At 41.2% G+C, this 19,689-nt stretch overlaps 1 protein-coding gene across 1 annotated transcript; it reads left to right on the plus strand.

Annotated features, from left to right (window-relative positions):
* Positions 1-241: 241 nt before the first annotated feature.
* On the plus strand, positions 242-18,268 carry plpp2b (phospholipid phosphatase 2b). The gene is made up of 6 exons (XM_087836420.1): positions 242-731; positions 12,238-12,389; positions 12,583-12,845; positions 13,028-13,085; positions 14,040-14,216; positions 15,140-18,268. The coding sequence occupies exons 1-6, from the start codon at positions 671-673 to the stop codon at positions 15,293-15,295; spliced, it is 867 nt and encodes a 288-aa protein (XP_087692546.1). The 5' UTR covers positions 242-670; the 3' UTR covers positions 15,296-18,268.
* The last annotated feature ends 1,421 nt before the right edge of the window (positions 18,269-19,689 follow it).

Raw genomic sequence — 19,689 nt, forward strand, 5'->3', positions numbered from 1 at the left:
AGTCAATTCTTTCTGTTAATACATTTATCCGTTTCGGGAAATGGCATCTTCCTTCTTCCTTCATATTTTAAATCTGAGTATACTTTTTCAGCTCCAATTAAAGCAGCATTTGAGTCGTCTCTACTGAACATACATGAAAGGCGTAACACTGGCAAAAGCACAAAGAGGAAAAAAACGTCTTCCTCCCTGTTTTCTGCGCACATGTGCGCAAAAGCTCGGTGCCTGGTGGCGATCGGATGAAGAGAAGAGCCAGACGAGGAAGCGAGGAGGAGGGATCAGGAGCAGTGGCGTGGTTTGACCGGAGTAAAGAGTTTATTCTGGATTCTGCGGACGCCTCCGTCACTGTTCAATCGGATGGTCTCTCTCTGGTCTTTATTTGATACCCAAATCAGTTATGTGCGCAAAAGGACGCAGAGCGTCAGAGCTGTGCTGCTCCGAGAGGAGTTTGGATAAAGTGGCGCTATAAGAAACTTGCACACCTCCGCAGTCACTGTCATCGCAGCACAGGTACGAACCAGGATCCCGGAAGAACTCGTTGTACAGGTTACCCTTTGTTTTTAGAGTTACTTACGTTTCTGAGTGAACGAACTCAGATGGACTTGTTTACTTTATTCAAGAAAACAAATATCTCTCAAAGTTTCTGGTTATAAAGTAAATTAGCGGAAAGAAGATGAAGGATCAGAAGAAGAAGAAGCTGTTCGTGGTGGTGGATGTGCTGTGCGTTACAGCTGGTAAGTTAACAACCTGTTCCTTTTATTTAGCACACGGACAATGCGCAAAAGTCGGCAGGCGTCGCCGGTAATATATGTGTGTGGATACATCTGTTTCTTCTCATAATTCGCATTTTTTGTGTGTGTTTTGCACCGATAACAGCAGCTTAGGGTCTCTTGTAGTAATGGAAACTCAGCGATGTTTGTTTATTTGCACGTTAAACTTTTTTTTTAATCAGACAAAAGGTTTTCTGGATGGCTCCTGATTTAAATCTCTGTTGCTGATCCAGCAGCTGGACTGCCACACTCGGGTCTGGCGCTAAATGAGCAGCCTGTCACTCACTTTGTTTATGGAGATCCGGGCTGGGATAACGTCCCGGCCTTAAATGTTGGTGCAATTGCACCATGGCAGAACATAAGAGGAAATCTCAGTGTCATCCTCCTCGCAAGGCTGCATGCTCCAACCTACTCACCAAAACTTCGCAGGACTTTACAGTGCGCCAGGAAGCAGAATATTTGTTTATGGAAATCTGATACGCATGTGTGCGCCCCGCTTATTCCACATATTTTGTCTGCCAGGAATCCTAAAAAGACTGCTTCTCGTTTGACTTTCTGCTGCGCTCGGAAACGGATGTTCCGCGTTTAACTTCAGGCAGAATTCGTCCCCCCAATAGTGTCAGAAAATGCACCATATAAACAAACATTGTAGTAACAGCTTTCCACACTGATGCGTGTCTTTTGACATTCATCTTCAAGGTATGGGACACGATTAGGGAGGAAATATTAATGTCACAGTGTTCAGATTTGCATGATGAAAACAACAATGTACAAACAGACTTTTGACAGACGTGTGAATCTTTTAATAATTAGCTGAGACTCAAAGGGGGGTTTGTGAAAAACATAAATACAGATGCCAAAATAAATAAATCACCGGGCTTAATAATCTGCCAAATGTTTTCATCATAAAGATAATGATTAGAGCAACTTTATCAAACCAAAAAAAACAACAAACATAAAAACTCTGAGCTGACACGTCCAGAAGAAGTTGTTTTCAGATGCGGACACAAGGATAATATGCACATGTGGAATATACCAGTGTGGTGGGTGGTTGGTTCACTGTGTAAATGCCACATGAGCACGACAGCCATCTATTTTGCAACAGTCTGGTGTTTGGCACCTTGTGTATCACATGTTTTGTCTCGGTTCTACCAGCGAGGTACAAAAGAGGAAGGAGTTCAAGACACTCCCACTCCATCCCGGCCTTTACAAAGAGCTTAGGAGTATTTTCCATCAGTGGGAATACCCACAGACTGCTGAACATGATAAGCCTTACCATTTGGTTGTCACAAGTCTGGGATTAATGTCTGGGTTGGGTTGGTCGGATGGTTGCTCAGATCTCGATGGATTATCCCACCCTTTTTGCCTCCGCTTTCCCTTCTGCCACCCATGTCATTCACCCAAATAATCGTCAAGTCAACCCCAAGTTTATGTGAGGTTTCCCCAGGCGTGTAATAACAACACGATAGAGCTTATAATTATGCTGACCATTAGCCTGTATGGAAACAGTGTTGAGTTGGGTTTCTTCTGCATTTTCAGACTGTTTACATTTCTTGAATTTGTGAGCCTTTCAAATCAGCGTCTGCCTTTTTCTTCTCTCTGGACTTTTGCTCAGCCGAAGAAATATGTCTCACATTCAGCAGACTGCCTTCATCTATCCTTTGTTCAGGAATCCAAAGGCCAAAATCAATGGTAACATGAAAGAAAGATTTCTTTGGCATGCTCTCTATCTCTTTCACCCGGCCCTGCCCAGGTCAAATTACACTGATAACTGTTGGTATCATATGAATAGATGTGCCTCTGTCTTTTTTGTTGTGGTTTTTTGTTTAATACAGTCCACAACACAGTTACCGAGCACCTTAATGGATGCATGTGGTGTAAAATAGCTGGTTTGTGGTAGTTTACTGAGTCCTTCCTACTCGAGGTCTGTCGTATTGTGTATTATTTGTCTAGTTTAAGCCTCCTGTCTCTTTTTTTTGTTGTGAGGGACATTTGAGGTTGTTGTACTCGTCAAAGATCTACCTTGGTTTCGAATTTCTTGTTTATTGTGAGCTTCTGGCCTCAGTTCTTCGTCTATTCTTCCTCCCTTCCTCCCACTCTCCCTACCCCGTCTGTGTAAGTCTACACTCAGCACAAATAGATATTGGGTGTTGGCTCGAGAAAGGGAAGCTCGGGTTTTAACCTCTCCCTGCCCACAGCTCTGCAGGTGTAACATGTATGTCACAGCTCACCTCGTTTCATGGGTGCTCCTGTTGGAAAAATGAATGACATTTTGAATCGTGAGTAATGCGCTCGATAATACACTATCAAGCACATTACCAATAGACTAAATGGCCTTGGGGTGAGGCACTGCCAACACGTTCTTGTTTTCCCGTGTGTCCGCTCGTTATTGTCTGTAAGATTGTGACAAACCTGTTCTGTGTCATTGTTTGCTGACCCGCTTACAAAACGTGTTATGTATGTATTGTACAGTATGGAAAAGTTCCTTCAGAAACATACCTGCATTTCTTAAAACGGTGTTAGAGTCCATCCATCCATCTCTTCTGCTTATTCTTATAAGGGTCACGGGCTGGAGCCTATCTCTAAGATTTACAGTATTTTATAATTTTGTTTTCAGAGAATTGTATATTTATCACTTTGCATTTGTTGGTTTCTTTTGCATTGCACACCTAAAGAACAATGGCAGCAGAGTTTTTGATTGACCTGCACATATCAAGTTGTTCTCAGTATTTTATATGATCACAATCCACGTTCTCTCTCCCAAAGCATAACATTTTACGCTAGGTGACAAATCGTCAACATATTACGTTTTTGGCTACCCACCACGTTCCTGAATGACGACCTCGGGAAAAAAAATGAGGAAATATGAGAACCGTATGGACTCAATCTACACATGTTCGCTCTTTTTCTTCAAATCGCTTAGAAACACGCTATTTAACATCATTAAAGTCCTGGTTGAGGTCAGGAAAAAGGTTATGGTTAGGGCTGGAATACAGGGCTGGAACGTCTATTACCGCCGGAGCGTCATTGCACTGGATTTCAGCCATAACCCGCTGCGTACCATAACAACGCCGAAGGTCTCCTTTCGCCTTCCTCGGGAACGCCGCGGGACGTGACAAAACGTCGGCATGTTACGCCTCGGGAGTGAGAACGGGCTGTCACAATCACAGTGACACATACAATAGCGCTTGCTCACAGACTTTCTACGCATTTCATTACTCTTAATGCACTCTGTCCCCTTGCTGTGTTGCTTGCCAACCCTGGTTAGTTTGTCATGAAGCCATCCAGCAGCGTCTCCTGGGAGCCGGGCCTCTCATGTGGTTTCTGTTGGTAAGACTGATTGGCTTGAGTTCTCAGAGCAAAGCTATGAAGATGCTTGATGGGAATGGTTTTCCTTAGGAGAGCCATGTCATGGAAACTGAAGCCCTTTTAAACAAACAGACACGTTCCACTGAGACAACGTAGTTTCTTTATATTTTGGTCGCTGATATTTAAATTATTTTAAATCGTTGCAAGTGAGGTTGAGCGTGGAATTCAGGTATTTTATAGGCATACGTTGATTATTTTTGACTGTTTGTTTCTACAGTTTTTATTTGTATGTTCTTTTATGTAGCTCTGCCATATCGACATCCAATATTCTATTTTTCTGTATATTTATCGATGTTTATTACAGGATACCCACTGCTCTTTGCAGATCTACGTTATTATTTTGGACTTTACCAGAGCTTAGCATGATTCACAGTTCAAAATAATCTTTGTTTTGGTGTAACCGCCCAATTCGTGCACTCTGGAATAAGCTCTGTAAGCACTTCTCTCCTTAGGTAACCTTTTTTTCTGAATGATGAACAGCAGGTGTTTGGGGCTGCTGTGCTCACTGCTGTCACTGACATCATATAAAACCTCAAGTATCAAAAATGTAAACAGTGCTGTTTGATCACTAGAAAAAGATACGAGCTGTAAATAAGCCAAACGCAGTCTAAAAGACGTGTTTCTTGCTAATATCGAGCCAAACTAGATTTTAAGGACTAATCCAAACAAACTGGGAACGTATAAAGGCAACATCAAATATATTCAGGATAAAGTACGACACAGCAAGGCAGCAGCAGCTTATTTAGTAAGGTCAGGATCAGTCATTGTAGCTGCACACATCAGACTGCCTTTTAACTCCTCCCGCAGGCCTTTTCTGGTTTAGGTTGAAACCTGTGTGGCCTACTTCTTTGATCCCCTCCAAACCCAGACTCTTTGATTGCTCACCCAGATTTAGCTGCTCTCCCACCACTCGCACAGCCTCGCCTGCCGCCATGTCTCCTTCTGCTCTGCTTGAAGCTAAGCACGCGTAAATGATGGACGGAGTGAAACAGTGGGATTAAAAAGAAAGAATGGACCACAGCAGCAGCAGCAGCAGGATTTGGTGTGACTGGTGAAGTTGGGCGTTCCTCATGTGAATTAGAATTCCAGAGGCCTACGGCGGCAGAGGTTGTAGGCTCAGCACATACCTTCCACATTAGTCAGTTCAGCTTGGAGGGGCGACAGTTAGAAGGAGAGAGAGCTTTAGCTGGTTTTTTAACTGCAACACATCTTCTCGAGCATTTTGATTTTGATTGAATCTTTATTTTGAACATGTTAAAAAAAAGTACAACAACATAGAACTAAAAGAGACAAATAAACAAAGCAAAACAAAAAGAAAACGAGCAACCACAACTACAAATAACTTTCATGTTCAAAAAGGAGCAGGAAGAAGCATGAGCTTATTTAATCCCACCCCTTTTCCACTATCTAGTAATCTATAGACTACAGAAATACCTCCTTGCAATTACATTATATGTCATGTGTATTTTTTTTAATTATTATTCTTTTTATTTATATATTTATATATTTATATATATATTTTTTTATATATTTATATATATATATTTTTATATATTTATATATATATTTTTTTATATATTTATTTATATATTTTTATTTATATATATTTTTATATATTTTTATTTATATATATATAGATAGATAGATAGATAGATACACCAACATACCCGTGCACCCGCACACACATGAAAATATTAGACAAGAACACCCTATCAAATCTCTACCTCTTCCCTGTACCCTGTAAAAACCATCTCCTTAAACCGCTTTTCAAACTGCGCCATGCTCGGACATTGCTTCATATCTTTACTTAGTCTGTTGCACAGCTTCACTCCACACACAGAGATGCAAAAACATTTTAATGTTGTACGGATACGAGGATGTTTTAAATTTAATTCCCCCCTCAAATTGTATCCCCGTTCCCTTTCAGAAAACATTTTCAGAATATTGTCAGGAAGCAGGTTATTTATTGCTTTATATATAATTTGTGCAAGCATGACCTGCTTTGACATAAAAGCATGTTTGAATTGGAGGGAACAAACGAAGGAGAGAATTTTTTATTCAAAGGAATAAAAAGTGGAAACACTCCAGCTAAAAGAAAGGCGGTGGGGCGGGGGGGAGAAGCCTCCCTCTGTCCTCATCCACGCAGGGTGGAATTGGAAGCAGTCAGGAATTGAGTAAATGACTAAAGAGTGACAGATTTCTAAGAAGTGGTGAAATGTGAGATGAAACTAAAACTGTCAACAGGAAGAAAAGAAGGCTAGAAATACAATAAGAAGAAGGTGACCTTCATGCTGCAAAGGCAGGAAACCAGAGTGGAAGAAATTAGATGGAAGGGCAAATGTTCCAGCTACGACCCCGAAGGAAAGTTTTAGGCCCCGCAGGGCAGACCAAGGGCATGGGAACACCCGTCTCACGCCACACACAGGCTATGCACTCTTTAGGTATGCATAATAAAAACCCAGACTGTATGTTTTTCAAATTAGGGAACATAATTGTCCATCTGTGCGGTTACGCAGGTGCAGCAAGTTATGTCAGAGAAACCACGGTGAGTAGGTGTCAGTTATTCTCAAATTGTGACTTCCAGATAATCATGGCAGTTTGACTCAAGGGACTAAGAAAAATGGACCCTGTACAGCAAATACATGTAGACATGAAAAGGAGGGAAGGGAAAGGAAGAAAAAGACCTAAGCTAGCAGAGGATGTGACGGGCCTTGAATGTCAGCACCAGAGTGCGATTGTGGTCCAAATGGTCCTGCATAATTGCACATCTACCAGCTAAATAAAGCATCACCCAGTGAGGCCTCTATATTTACAACAGAGGGAGAAGTGTGTGGGAGGACACTGTGATCCAGTGAGTGACAGAAAGAGAAGAATGAACGGCTTTAAGCATGATAGAGAAACAGGGGGAGAGGATGTGATTCAGCAGCGGTGGAAAGAATGAACACGCTGCTGTTGTTCATGTATCAATTAATGCAGAAATCTCCCTCTGACTGAGCTGGATTCTTCAGACAGTCATTCTCAGTTACTCTCATATAGCTTCATTTCGCTCTAGTATCCATTGTAGCAGTGGGAGTCACCGAGGTATTACTGCAAAGTGGAACCAAAGACTCTAAAGTCTTTAAACGGAGGCAGAAGGACTGCACATTAGAGGCTCAGGCAGGAGCGTTTCCTGGCCACATTTTCCTCCCTCAATCTTTGGAGGAAACATTCAAAAACAAGGCTTTCCGCACGCTAAAGAAATAAATCTACTCTTTTTATTGTTACTTCCACATATTCTGTGTTCTTTCAGATTTTCTCAACAGAAAAATCTCCAGTAGAGTCAGAGACACTGCTCGGTCTTTAAGTGGAGGCAGCTCTGGAGCAATGTCAGTTTGGGTTGTGGGATTGTCTCGTGGTATGCCGGAGGCCTATTTTGTGTGCCGATGGGTCTAATTTTGTCTGAAAACTGTGTTGGAGTATGTCTGCTTTTCCAGAGACTGGCTGGTTTGTTTCTTGCACATATTATACGCAGGGGGGCTGCTCATAAGACACACTCGCGCACGCACCTCAGGGCGTACCGTTTATTTTGCCCATGAGAGCAGTCCAGACTCCTTACATCATTTTATTTCTGCCGTTTCCCCCCCCCCCCCCCCCCCTTTTCATCTGAGCTTCTGATTCATGACTTAAAAGTTAAAGGCAGGTGTCAGCTGAATTAGTGCTTCGTGGATGAAAACAGACATGAAAAATTAATACTTTTTTTTACAAGTCAGAGGGGCTTTTTAAGACCTGCAGGCTGACTTCACTCAGTCCATAAACCCTGTCCTGTTAAGAGGATTTAGTAAGCATTAAAAAACATAAAGATATTGAGCTGATGAGATGAATACATTTTTGCAGGCGGTAGAATAATGGTGATGATGGACGTGCAAAAGCTGTTTAGCCTTGTGTGAATTTGTGCGATATTTCATTAGCTGGCACATCATTTTAAAGGTTTTTTCCCCCTTAATTCTTCTGCTGCTTTGCTGTGATTAATGGCCTGGTTCTATCACGCGACTCCAGCATAGAAATAATTATGTTGTGCTGCTGCTTGACATTTACCATTCTGTGTTAGGTAAATAAACTTTTCTCTAGAGTTTGTCTAGGCCAATCTTGTAAAAACCTTCAAACTTGATGTTATGTATTCGTGGAGGCAGGTTTCATTTAAACCTGACTCTGATTTTAGTGCAACTATTTGTTCCTGACTCCGCAGAGAAATAAAAAGTAGTAGTTGTTGGGTTTTTTTAAGTTTGCTCCATTCTTTCCAGCTGGTAGCAGGATGCAGGATACAGATGGATAAGCTGCCACCCAAAAGCCACATCAGTAAATCTGCATCGGCGAGCTCCCCTGTGGTGCTTCAGACAGGATGTTAGTTAAATATCAGAGACTGTATTACACTACAGTTATCACAGACAGGATTTGGTGGCTGTAACAGGAAAATGTGTGGAATAGGACTTTAAAATCCTGGTTTACCACATCCTGCACACTGGGGTCCTGTGCTCATGCAGTGATTGGTGGGAATCTGCCACACAGTGAAAGGTGACAACCAGCTGCTGCTTGTAATGTTACTGGTATTAGAAAGGGGGGTAAATGCACTTAAACTGCCTGTACGCACTAAAATTACTTAAACATTTATGGCTGCTGCATGTAACAATAGTTGCATGTTTTGGAAAGTGTTTCTGATTGTTTTTACGGATAGTGGGAAACCTTCCCACGCCCTCCCCAGGGTACTTTGATTAGAAAGACTAAATGGTAAATGGCCTGTATTTGTATAGCGTTTTTACTAGTCCCGCCTAGGGACCCCAAAGCGCTTTACACACCCAGTCATCCACCCATTCACACACTGGTGGAGGCAGCTACAGTTGCCCTGGGGCAGGCTGACAGAAGCGAGGCTGCCATATTGCGCCATCGGCCCTTCTGGCCAACACCAGTAGGCGGTAGGTGAAGTGTCTTGCCCAAGGACACAACGACCGAGACTGTCCTCGAACCGGCAACCTTCCGATTACAAGGCGAACTCCCAACTCTTGAACCACGATCGCCCTGACTAGTCTGGCAAAAGGCTTTTAAATAAAGTTACTTTGTGACTGAACACTGTCTTTGTTAAAGGTAACATCTCTACTTTTTTTCCTTCAATGTTTGTCTAGTCTAAATCCAGCTCCATCAAGGCCAGGTCAGCAGGGGTCAATGCACAATCATGTGTTTATCCAATTGAGCACTATTGTTTATTCTGCTCTCAGCACAAAGCCTGTATTTTGCTGCTGCCTTTGCTCACCGAGCCCATAAAACCCTTCGTCCACAGGTGTGCAGGCGACATGTCTCTATATCCCACCTCATCCCGTGTCACCTTCGACATAGAGAGATAAGATCAAGTGCATGTTATTCTTCTTCTGTCATCATACACGGCCTGTTGCCGAGAATACCGAACAATAGCGAGGGGTATTTCTAAGAATTTCACCGAGTTGTTAAATGTACTGAAGTGACAGTTTTCGGGTCCACTTACAAACTGAGTAGTGCTTTTCTTTGTGACAGTGTTCATACATTTGCAGTAGGCTGTTCTCCTATATCTGTCACGAGGTGGAATTAAACATGGAATCAACAGAGCATTTATCTCAGCTGACTCCCAATCCGCCTTCCTGTTGTATATTTTCCTTTAGTTTCAGTCTTAATAGTCTCTCATCAGTCAGGCTCACTGGAAGTCTTCCTAGAAATATGTCAAGGGCAGACTTTTTTTGCTTTTAAATGGGAGGGGTGCACAGTTCATTTACACAGAAATTCAATGCTATTGGTGAGTGAACTTTTCAAGTTCTTGCGATGCTTTTGCGTTGCTGTTTTTGTTGCATTTCGCATGCAGGCGCTTGGTATTTTCACAGTGGGCCCAAGACTGTCTGCCTGCTATGGATAGCAGTAGTGGGTATTAGGGTGGAGAACACATTCCTTACTAGGGCTGGAACACCTGATCGTTTTCAGCCATTTGTCAGTTGATTGTTTAGTCTTTGACTTCTCTAATGAATGTCAGAAATACCCGTAACCCTATAAAACTACCAGTGTTGGGGAGTAACGGAATACATGTACCGCCGTTACGTATTTAAAATACAAAATATGAGTAACTGTATTCCGTTACAGTTACCGTTTAAAAAGGTGGTATTTAGAATACAGTTACTTTGTTGAAATAAATGGATTACACGGCGGTACTTCCCTGTTTCATATTGTGGCGGGTCAGGACTGTTTGGGTTTTGTTTGACAGCTACGTTCTGTTGTTCCAGGCGGCAGCGTTACGGTTGCCATGGTTACAGGGTGACGCTCTCTCTCTTTCTGTGTTTCCTGGGTGAGAGAGGCCTTTTTGTTGTTGTTGTGCTAAGCTAACAGGCAGAATGCTACCGGTATAGCTCTAAAGAATGTAGCATCATAGGCAGTGTAGTCCGTGCTGCAGGGAGAATGGACTGCCATACCCGTTATGTGTCTGTGAGCGAGGGAGGGAGAAAAAGGAAAAGTACCAGCTGTCATCTAGCAAAAACGGGAGCTGGAAGCATGTAAATATAATAATAAGAGTGTCTGACGAGCCCAGTTGTAAGTAAGCTATTAAGACTCGACTGTACACCGTGTTCGTGTTTTCCTCCAAAAACAATAAGTTCCGTTGGAGCAGCCTTTCAACGCCTCTCTCTGTCTCTCGCTAGCAAAGTAAAGCTAGTTTTCAGCTACGAGCACGACACAGAACCCACCGTATTAGCCAGAGGTCCCTTTACTACGGTTCGGAGCCGCGGACCTTCAGTAACAGTAATAAATCACAGCAATAGTACATTCATGTAGTTGTAAACAGCATGATAATATATTAAGTAATCCAAAGTATTCAGAATACGTTACTCTCATTGAGTAACGTAACGGAATACGTTACAGAATACATTTTGGGGCATGTATTCTGTATTCTGTAATGGAATACATTTTAAAAGTAACCTTCCCAACACTGAAAACTACAAATTTGCAGTGCCATGTAAGGGACAAAAGATACTTATTCCCTGCATTTCTAGGATGTTATATCTCATATATGTGCTATATAATATGTCCAACCAATAACTGGATAATGTATTGGTTATTTCTTGAACATTAATTACTTTACTATTCCCATCAACAAGCCCAAGGTTGGATCAAATAGCTCCAGTGTCTGCACCTGTGCATATAAGGCCTTTGTCTCACATATTGTCTAAATCTCCCTAGAGTCATTCTTCACCTCTCTGCATTGTAGCCTTGAAAGGGGATCGCCAAAGACAGCTAGTAGAAGCTCGTTTTAATTGGGTCACATTGCTAAGATGTAGAAATAAGTATCAGCTGTTTTTCAGCAGTCTCATATCTTCAAGTCTCATTTGAGCTTCTGCAAATTGAACAGGTTTTTGATTCACAGAGCAAAAAAGCAATTTGCAAAATGTATTCAGAAACTGTTTATTAGTTCTTCACATTCAGAAACGTGCTTGTTAGTGAGTGTCTGTTAGACAGAGAGGAAGACGGTGAGCGTGTGGTTTAGGAATTGAGTTTTCTGAACCTCTCGAGGACATCATGCGTTCTCGGGGGAGCTGTAAGCAGCTATATTTGGGCTTATTTTGCACACAACCACACGCCTGCAGGAATTTGTGTACAGTTTTTTTAACTGTTTATATTGTACACACGGGTATATGTCTGATGTCTGATCTTTTTTTTTCTTTTTGCATATGCTCATGAATATAAAATCTATTTCCCACTGTGTATTTTGCCTACATTTAAAGCACAAAATGTGTTTCTTCTTGTGGGTTGTTTTCATCCTTGTGAACTTAGCATTTATCCTTAGAAAAAAATTTCATCCTCCAAGGTAATGTCTGAAAAATACAGAAAAATAGCCAAATGTGTTTTTCTACCTCATTTTTCTTTGATTTTAAAGTACATTAACTTGGATCCGGGATCCTCTTATGTGCCGCCCAATCACGACCAAAACCCAGGAACTTCTGTTACATCGCAGTCGAACACCTATGCATCCATCTCATCCCAGCAAGAGCAAAATTTATCCAGATATTCAATTAGTCCAACATAATAAGACTGTTCATCTGGTTTGTTTTCCCTCCAGCGGCACTGCCTTTCATCATTATGACCATTGTCTCCAAGCCATACCAAAGAGGCATTTACTGCAATGATGACAGCATCAAGTATCCCCTAAAACTAGACACCATCACCCCCGCTATGCTGGCAGCTATCACCATCTGCTGCACTCTCGTCATTGTAAGTGTAACATTGTTCTAGCTGACTTTACTCATTTGACACGATTCTATGGTCTTTCTTAAATAAATGAATGCACTTTGACAGAACAATGAGCTGATGTAGAAGTAGGAGAAGACTTTTTATGTAATGGAGGAAAAATGTGGAAAAAAACCCCCAAGAAATAATCTTTGATTTTTTTATTCTCTCTCCTCAGATCTCATCTGGAGAGGCTTATCTGGTCTACAGACAGAGGATTCAGTCTAACACGCAGTTCAATCAGTATATAGCTGCACTCTACAAGGTAGTAGGCACCTTTCTGTTTGGAGGAGCTGTCAGCCAGTCACTTACTGACCTTGCAAAGTACACTATTGGGCGTCCAAGGCCAAACTTCATGGCAGTGTGTGCACCGAAAGTCTGCCCAGGATACATGCCGGTGATCAACTGCACTGGGGCTCCTGAGGATGTCACAGAGTCTAGGTAGGAGGGACTTCCATCAGTTTCTTTATAGAGGAAACAAGAACCTCACACAAATTACACAGATTGTAACATACTGTGAAAAGGAGGTCTAACACATTTTACATGATATTGATGCTACAAAATGCTACTGTACAAATATCCTGTGTAAAGCAGTTACATCTGAATTGTGTTTTTTTCTCTAGATTGTCCTTCTATTCTGGTCACTCCTCTTTTAGCATGTACTGCATGCTTTTCCTAGCGGTAAGTACAGAACGTGAGCTTCAAGAAATCAAACCCATCTCTCTGTACGGTTAAAAAAAACTAAACCTCTGGGCTCCTTTAAGAGCATTCTCATACATTTAGATCTGTACTCAGAGACATAAAAGGGAAAAGTGGAGTCCAGGGGAAGAATGTAGTGAGACAAATGAATCTGGAATAGTCTGCAACCCTTTTCCCAGCAATGATGAAGCACGAGCTCTGACCTGTCTTACAGGCCTGTTCAGCTCATTCCACTTGGCCCCATCTCTTCGTTTTAAAAGGCACCGCAGCTAGACAGCGAGCTCCAAGCAAAGCAGCTTTTATTTTTTCAGTTCCAAGAAAAGAGCGTCCAGCTAGTGTCCATTCCTGTCTTTGGCGCTCTCTGTTTTGCCAGGCATATGCTGCAAACAAACATAGAGCTCAGCTGTGACATCCAGCCCGTGTCCTCCGGGCTGCCTTGAAAGAGTACGCTATAGTGCTGACTGCAGCGTAGCCGCACGGCAGGCGGACGGTGGTGCGATGCCAATTTTTACACCTTTAGCAGAGTTTTTAACTATTGCCAGATTCATATTTTCTTGGCATCGGTGCTTTCCAGCATAAATGGGGTTTGAGTCTGTGGAGAACATAAATTCGATTTGTACTCAGCACCTTTTTAAAGTTAAATCTAATTTGAGAGTTGCCAGCTACTGTTTTCACTGCAAACTCAAGCACCAAAGTCATAGCCTGTTTTTTAAAGGATCCAACCAGTATCTCGATAGTGCTGCAGTTTAAGCACATTTAGAAATGGCAGAAATGTCCCTACTTTACTGTTTTGTTAGCATATCACATTGCAGTTATGATGTATGATGCAGTGTTGCCATAATATAACTGGTTATGTATTGGTGTGATAACCTTTTTAGGTTCCAGCAGTGCTAATAGCATCATTGCTCTCTTTTTCCTCTCTGTTTCCACCTCCAGCTTTACGTGCAGGCGAGATTTGTGGCAAAGTGGGCCAGACTTCTCCGGCCCACCATCCAGTTCTTCCTGGTGGCCTTCGCGGTTTATGTGGGTTACACCCGAGTCTCTGATTACAAGCACCATTGGAGCGATGTGCTGGTGGGGCTGCTGCAGGGAGCGCTTGTTGCTTTGCTAAATGTGAGTCTCCACGGCAACGTCCTACAAGATAAATGCTACAAAAATTAGTGATTTTATAGTAACACAGCCATTATTTTTAAAAGCTTACGCCTGGGAACTTTTGCCAGTTTTTCTTTTTACTTCTCCTCTTGAGAATTTATGATTACATGGAGACTTTTTTTATACCACCAGCTTCCTACCTGATGACATATTAACTTTGCATCTTCGTCCTGTGGTTTCCAAGTGCTGGAAAGGCAAACACGGGTGTGACCGTCTAAATCATAAAAATGACATTTAGTGGAAACGTTAGCAGAATAGCTCAAAACATATTTTTTTGCCATAGATTTTATTCCCACAGTTAAAAGCCATGTAGAGAGGAAGCATGAGTAGAGTGAAGTGCGACAGCAGCATGGTGTGTCTTGATACAAACCCACATACTTACAGCTGGCAGGTAACAAGTCCATTCACCTCCTTCATCCAGCTGGGCTTCTTTATTGTTTGGCCACTTCCCTGTTAGGATTGAACCACTGTCAGCTCTGCCTCGTGGAAATTCTGGAGTGGTAGAGCGTGTGTTTGTGTGTCTGTGTGTGTCCATGCATGATTAATTGGGATGTGAGCCTGCACCTTTGGCCTTCACAGTGCTGCGCGCAATTAGAGACCCTCCTGGGCATAGGATTTTATGGTCTGCAGGGGTTGCGCCTGCTCTCTGTGTGTTCCTCTCTGATGTGTGTGAGAGTCTGCGTTAGTGTGTCATTTAACAGCTGTTCACAGTCCTCTCCAGACATGTGTAATCACAGTTTCCAGCTCTGCCCGACCTCCTCGGTGTCCCTTACTTGTTTATACTCCAATCTCCGTAGCACAAATAATTTTCTAAGTGACCTGCAATCTTGTCTGGCTTCCTTTTTTCTGTCCCCTCTTAATCTCTCCTTTCCTCTCCTCTGCAGGTGCACTTTGTGTCGGATTTCTTCGAGAAGTGTCCTAAACGTTCCAAGAGGCCTGGCACTCGCGATAGTGAGGAACCAGAAAGGAAACCCAGCGTGCAGATTGCAGACTCTGAGAACAGCAACCATTACAACTACCACAGTCGTGGCACTGTGTGATAGTGAACTTATAGGAACAAAGACTGCAAACCTGCAGACCACAAACCTGTGTGATAGCGTCAAATCCAGGGGCTTCGACCTGGTTAGATCAGGTAATAACCTGGGTTATATGCAATCCTGACTCTTCAGGATGCCTTCTGTCCTGGAACTGTGTCAAATTTTAATGTTTTGGTAATTTTTGCAATCGGCCCTTTGTATTTGTGTTTTAAAAAAGAAAGGAAAAGCTATACTTGTGGCTTATAACTTTCAACCTCTTTTCTCTGCATCAACCACTCACTTTCCACCTGCTCCACTGGATCTGAGGGATGCAGCCCATCTCTGGGCACCTGAGACACAACCATGACACTTTTCTCCTGTAAGAGAGAAAGAAGCATATTTTCAAGCTATCATTATTAACGGTAAAGCAAAAAAAGCTGCATTAACTGAAACATCACAAACCAAGTGCAACATGGGTAACATTGTTACCTGTGTTAGCAATGCAGGTTTCCATAGCCGTAAGCTTCCAGTGTCTTTTTCCAGCACACTGACAAAAAAATGTCAGATAAAAGTCTCTCTGCATTTGGGTTGATACATATTCTACTTTCTTTACTCATTACTTGCAAATTAGGGTTGTTATTATTATGCAGTATGCATGTTATCTGTTCCAGAATGGATCAGTGACAGCACCTAGATTTCAGTTATACAGAGCAAATGCAGTGATGACCTAAAAGTGCCAAAAACTGCACCAGAATCTGGGCACGGTTTCCGAATTCAAAGCAGCTATTTCACTTCCAGTGAGTTCTTTAATTTTAATTAAAACTACACCGATTAATGGAGCTTTACTATTAGAGTGTATTTTTTGATTTGTGAAAGTAGAAAACCAAATTTGTCTAGAATAATTGTAAAGAGAAGAACGTTCAGGCAGGAATGTTTCTAAGTGTTGGTGGATTCGTGTCATTTTGTTGGACCTACAGTAGAAGAATACTGAATTTCTGACTGTCGGTTAACTTATTTTCCTATATAATGCCATCCTGTTGACAGCATGTCTCAAAAGCTAAAATACAGGGTTTTTCCTGGCAGTCGACCAAATCGTGGAGTCCGTGTCACCTCGTTCAACAGAAATCTATGGATCTTCCTGCTTGTTTGATGAAAACACGTTTTTAAAATGCTTGAGTAAATATTACCCGAATTAACAACGTTGTTATAATTTTTTATTACACTGCTGATTTTGTGGTGGTTTTTCTTCGGCTCTGGCTAAGATCTTATTGGCATGTGGCCCTAAAAAAACTCCTGAAACGTTAGCTATAGATCATCCAGAGCTGCTTACATGAGCTGTAGAGCCGGTTCACCAACATGGGAAACAAGAACATCCAGTAATGTTTCATAACTGCCGTACAAACAGATCCGTGTCTCTGCTAGAACAAACATTTTGTTCTTAAAGTGCTCGACAGGTTTACCAGCTGACAACACGCTAATTAGATTAGTGCTCATTCATGTTGGCAGACGTCACTAACTGTCATGTGATATCACTGATTTCCTTACGTTTAGCATGAAACTGAGCTAAGGTGAGGACACGTCGAATCTTCAGCTTTTAGGCTCGTGTCCAGACTGGAAAGTTTCTGAAATGTAAACATGTAAGTGTGGATTAGATTAATGATTTTTTTTTTTTTGATCACCTATGTGAAATGGGCTGCAGTAGCAGACACCATTGATGCCTGTAGCTTTTATTTCTGCTGGACTTGATGTGTCATACCACTACTATACAATCAATCAAATATTAAGAAACGTCGCCTCTATCTTGTCCCTTTTCCACTTTTTTTCCAATTTTTTGTTAGAGAAAAAAATTTTGTTTAGCAAATAATAATCAAAGATGGACAAGAAAGTGGTTAATAAGTTATTTTGAATATAAAATGTTCTTTATGTACTTTTATAAGGTTGGAAGTGCCAGCTCTAAGGTTTTTTGTGCAATCACCCCAGCTTGCCACTATGAGCCACGAATACTGTACCCATGAATGCTATAAGACATGTTTTTGAGTTTTGTCAAGGATATGTGTGTTTATACGCCTATATTTGAAATAAATAACAGACAACAACAAAAAAGAATGATTAATATATAAATCGTATGCTTTTATTTCAAATGTAGGGATGTTTTAGTCGTACCTGTACAGTGTGCTTTGGCCCGGGGTTTCTCAGACTGGTGCCTGTTGGATTTGCTACACAAACAAATCCAATTCCAGGTCCAAACGGATGCCAGATGCCTTGGCAGGGCTCTTAAATGGCTGCTGTAATGATGAAGAGTTACATACCCAGCTGTGTATTTGAAGCTTGTAACACTGCTCTGGTTCCACTTCAAACATTGGTCCATGTTCCGTTTCCTCTTCCTGTGCTGATGAATGGTGTGCGTAAGGTGTCGTGTGTAGATCTTGTACAGTGTATAAACAAGCACAGGGATGATGGACAATCGATCAGACAGACCACAAACCTGATAGGCTGATGGACTTGGTGAGAAAAGAACACAGAGGGAATCTTAACTGGCAGTGAGGCCCCAAAGCTGTGCTGTAGTGGGGGTGGGGGTGGGGTATCCTATGGCAAACCTTGGTCCGCAGGGATTTCCACACATTTAAAGTGCACATTTACAACAAGAAGCATCTGGAAGTGGTTGCACAGATGTGCAATGCTCTGCTTGTGCTTGCTACTCATATCTAAAGCATGTGTATATAACTCAACCTGACGAATGGCAGAAAATGAGGATGAGGGTGTAGAGGTATCATGGTGTTCGACTCCCCTCGAGCTTTTTGGAAACTGAAGTTCTCAGCTGGCGATATGTCTCCATGTGTATGATTTATTGGTTTAATACTTTAGATTTGATACTTCTGTTTATATATCGACTTGTGCCTGTGGTTCATGTTGTGTTTGCTTGTGTGTAACCTATAGGTTATATCTATAGTCTTTAAAGCAGCAAATTTTAAATAAAGTTATAATTTACACTTCAAATGTATTGTTGGAATGTATCTCTTTAGCATGACTGATGCTACAATACAAGCAGACCTGACTATGAAAAGCGTTAACAATAAGATTTGAAGCTTCATAGATTTCATATATAATATATATATTAGAGGTGGGAATCACCATACATCCCACGAGACGATATTATCACAATACTTAACACACGATACGATATTATTGCAATTTTTAAAAATATTTTGCGATATTCAGATTCTGTACATAAAGTTAAACTTTATCAATATTCATTTTATCTAATATCAAAGTCTCACACTCAGTCTTTCTCTCATTTCAGTTTTATTGTTGACAAACTGAACGGTTTGTATTACAGTCTAGTCCAACTTAACTGAATCAACCATCTGGTACAATTATAGCTATTCTGAACTATGCAGTTTATGAAAACTATGCAGCCCCTTCAGCAACTGAAGAATTTGAAAGTAAATTAAAACAAAATATAATTTTACATTAAATAAAAAAGTTTTAAACTTCATTAAAATAAAACATGTCTTAAATTAAAATAAGTAAACTGTCATGTTTATTGCTGCCAAAAACAAGTTAAACACATTTGGACAGTGAAGGAATGTCAGGATTCTTGCTCAGAAAAAGGATCAACATGCTCTGAAGTCAGAGCACAAAAACCTTTTAGTAACAAAATATCGATTTCTGCTGTCCCTGTATCCATACATTATGGGCAAACAAAATATCACGATACTACGCAGTATCAATTTTTTCCCCCACCCCTAATAGATATTGCTTTATAAAGGCATTACTTCAGGTTTAGGTTACTGAAGAGAGTTATGTGAAAGAATCACAAGGTCACATAAAGGTACTGAGCCATAATTCTAGCTCTTAGATACTGTTAATATTTCACGTGTTCTCAGTGTTATATAGGCCAGTTTTGACTCAAGAATTACTAATAATGATTGTGTGTAATTAATCTTAAATTAGAGATATTGAAATGTCAGTCCCTCTGACTTTAGTAATGATTGATCCTTATTTAAAGTTTCAGAGACAAGAGATTGTATCTATCATTAAATTTCCCAAACCTCTACTGCTCAGTTCACTTCTGTTCAATTCAGTTTTATTTATATAGCTTCAAATCACAACAACAGTTGCCACGTGCTTTATATTGTAAGGACCCTACCATAATAGAGAGAAAATCCCAATTAACTAAACAATGAGCACATGTTGACAGAGGGAAGGAAAAACTGAATTTTAACAGAAAGAAACCTTTTCTGCCAGAGGTTTGACGGCGTGACAAAAGACACACTGTGAAAAAGAGATTAATAATAGTAATTAAATGCAAAGTGGTGTATAAATACATAGTGAGTGAAGAAGAAGCTCTCAGTGCATCAGGGGAAACCCTCAGCAGCCAAGATTTATTGCAGCATAACTCAGGGAGGATTCAGGGC

This window comes from Neolamprologus brichardi, chromosome 23 (assembly GCF_056152115.1).
Source record: "Neolamprologus brichardi isolate AB-2024 chromosome 23, ASM5615211v1, whole genome shotgun sequence".
Lineage (NCBI taxonomy): Eukaryota > Metazoa > Chordata > Actinopteri > Cichliformes > Cichlidae > Neolamprologus > Neolamprologus brichardi.

Excerpts from the sequence above, each read along its gene's own strand:
- plpp2b (XM_087836420.1), top strand. The coding sequence starts at position 671 with ATGAAGGATCAGAAGAAGAAGAAGCTGTTCGTGGTGGTGGATGTGCTG. Across the intron at positions 732-12,237 it reads TGTGCTGTGCGTTACAGCTG|CGGCACTGCCTTTCATCATT; the intron begins GTAAGTTAACAA and ends TTTTCCCTCCAG. Across the intron at positions 14,217-15,139 it reads CGCTTGTTGCTTTGCTAAAT|GTGCACTTTGTGTCGGATTT; the intron begins GTGAGTCTCCAC and ends TCTCCTCTGCAG.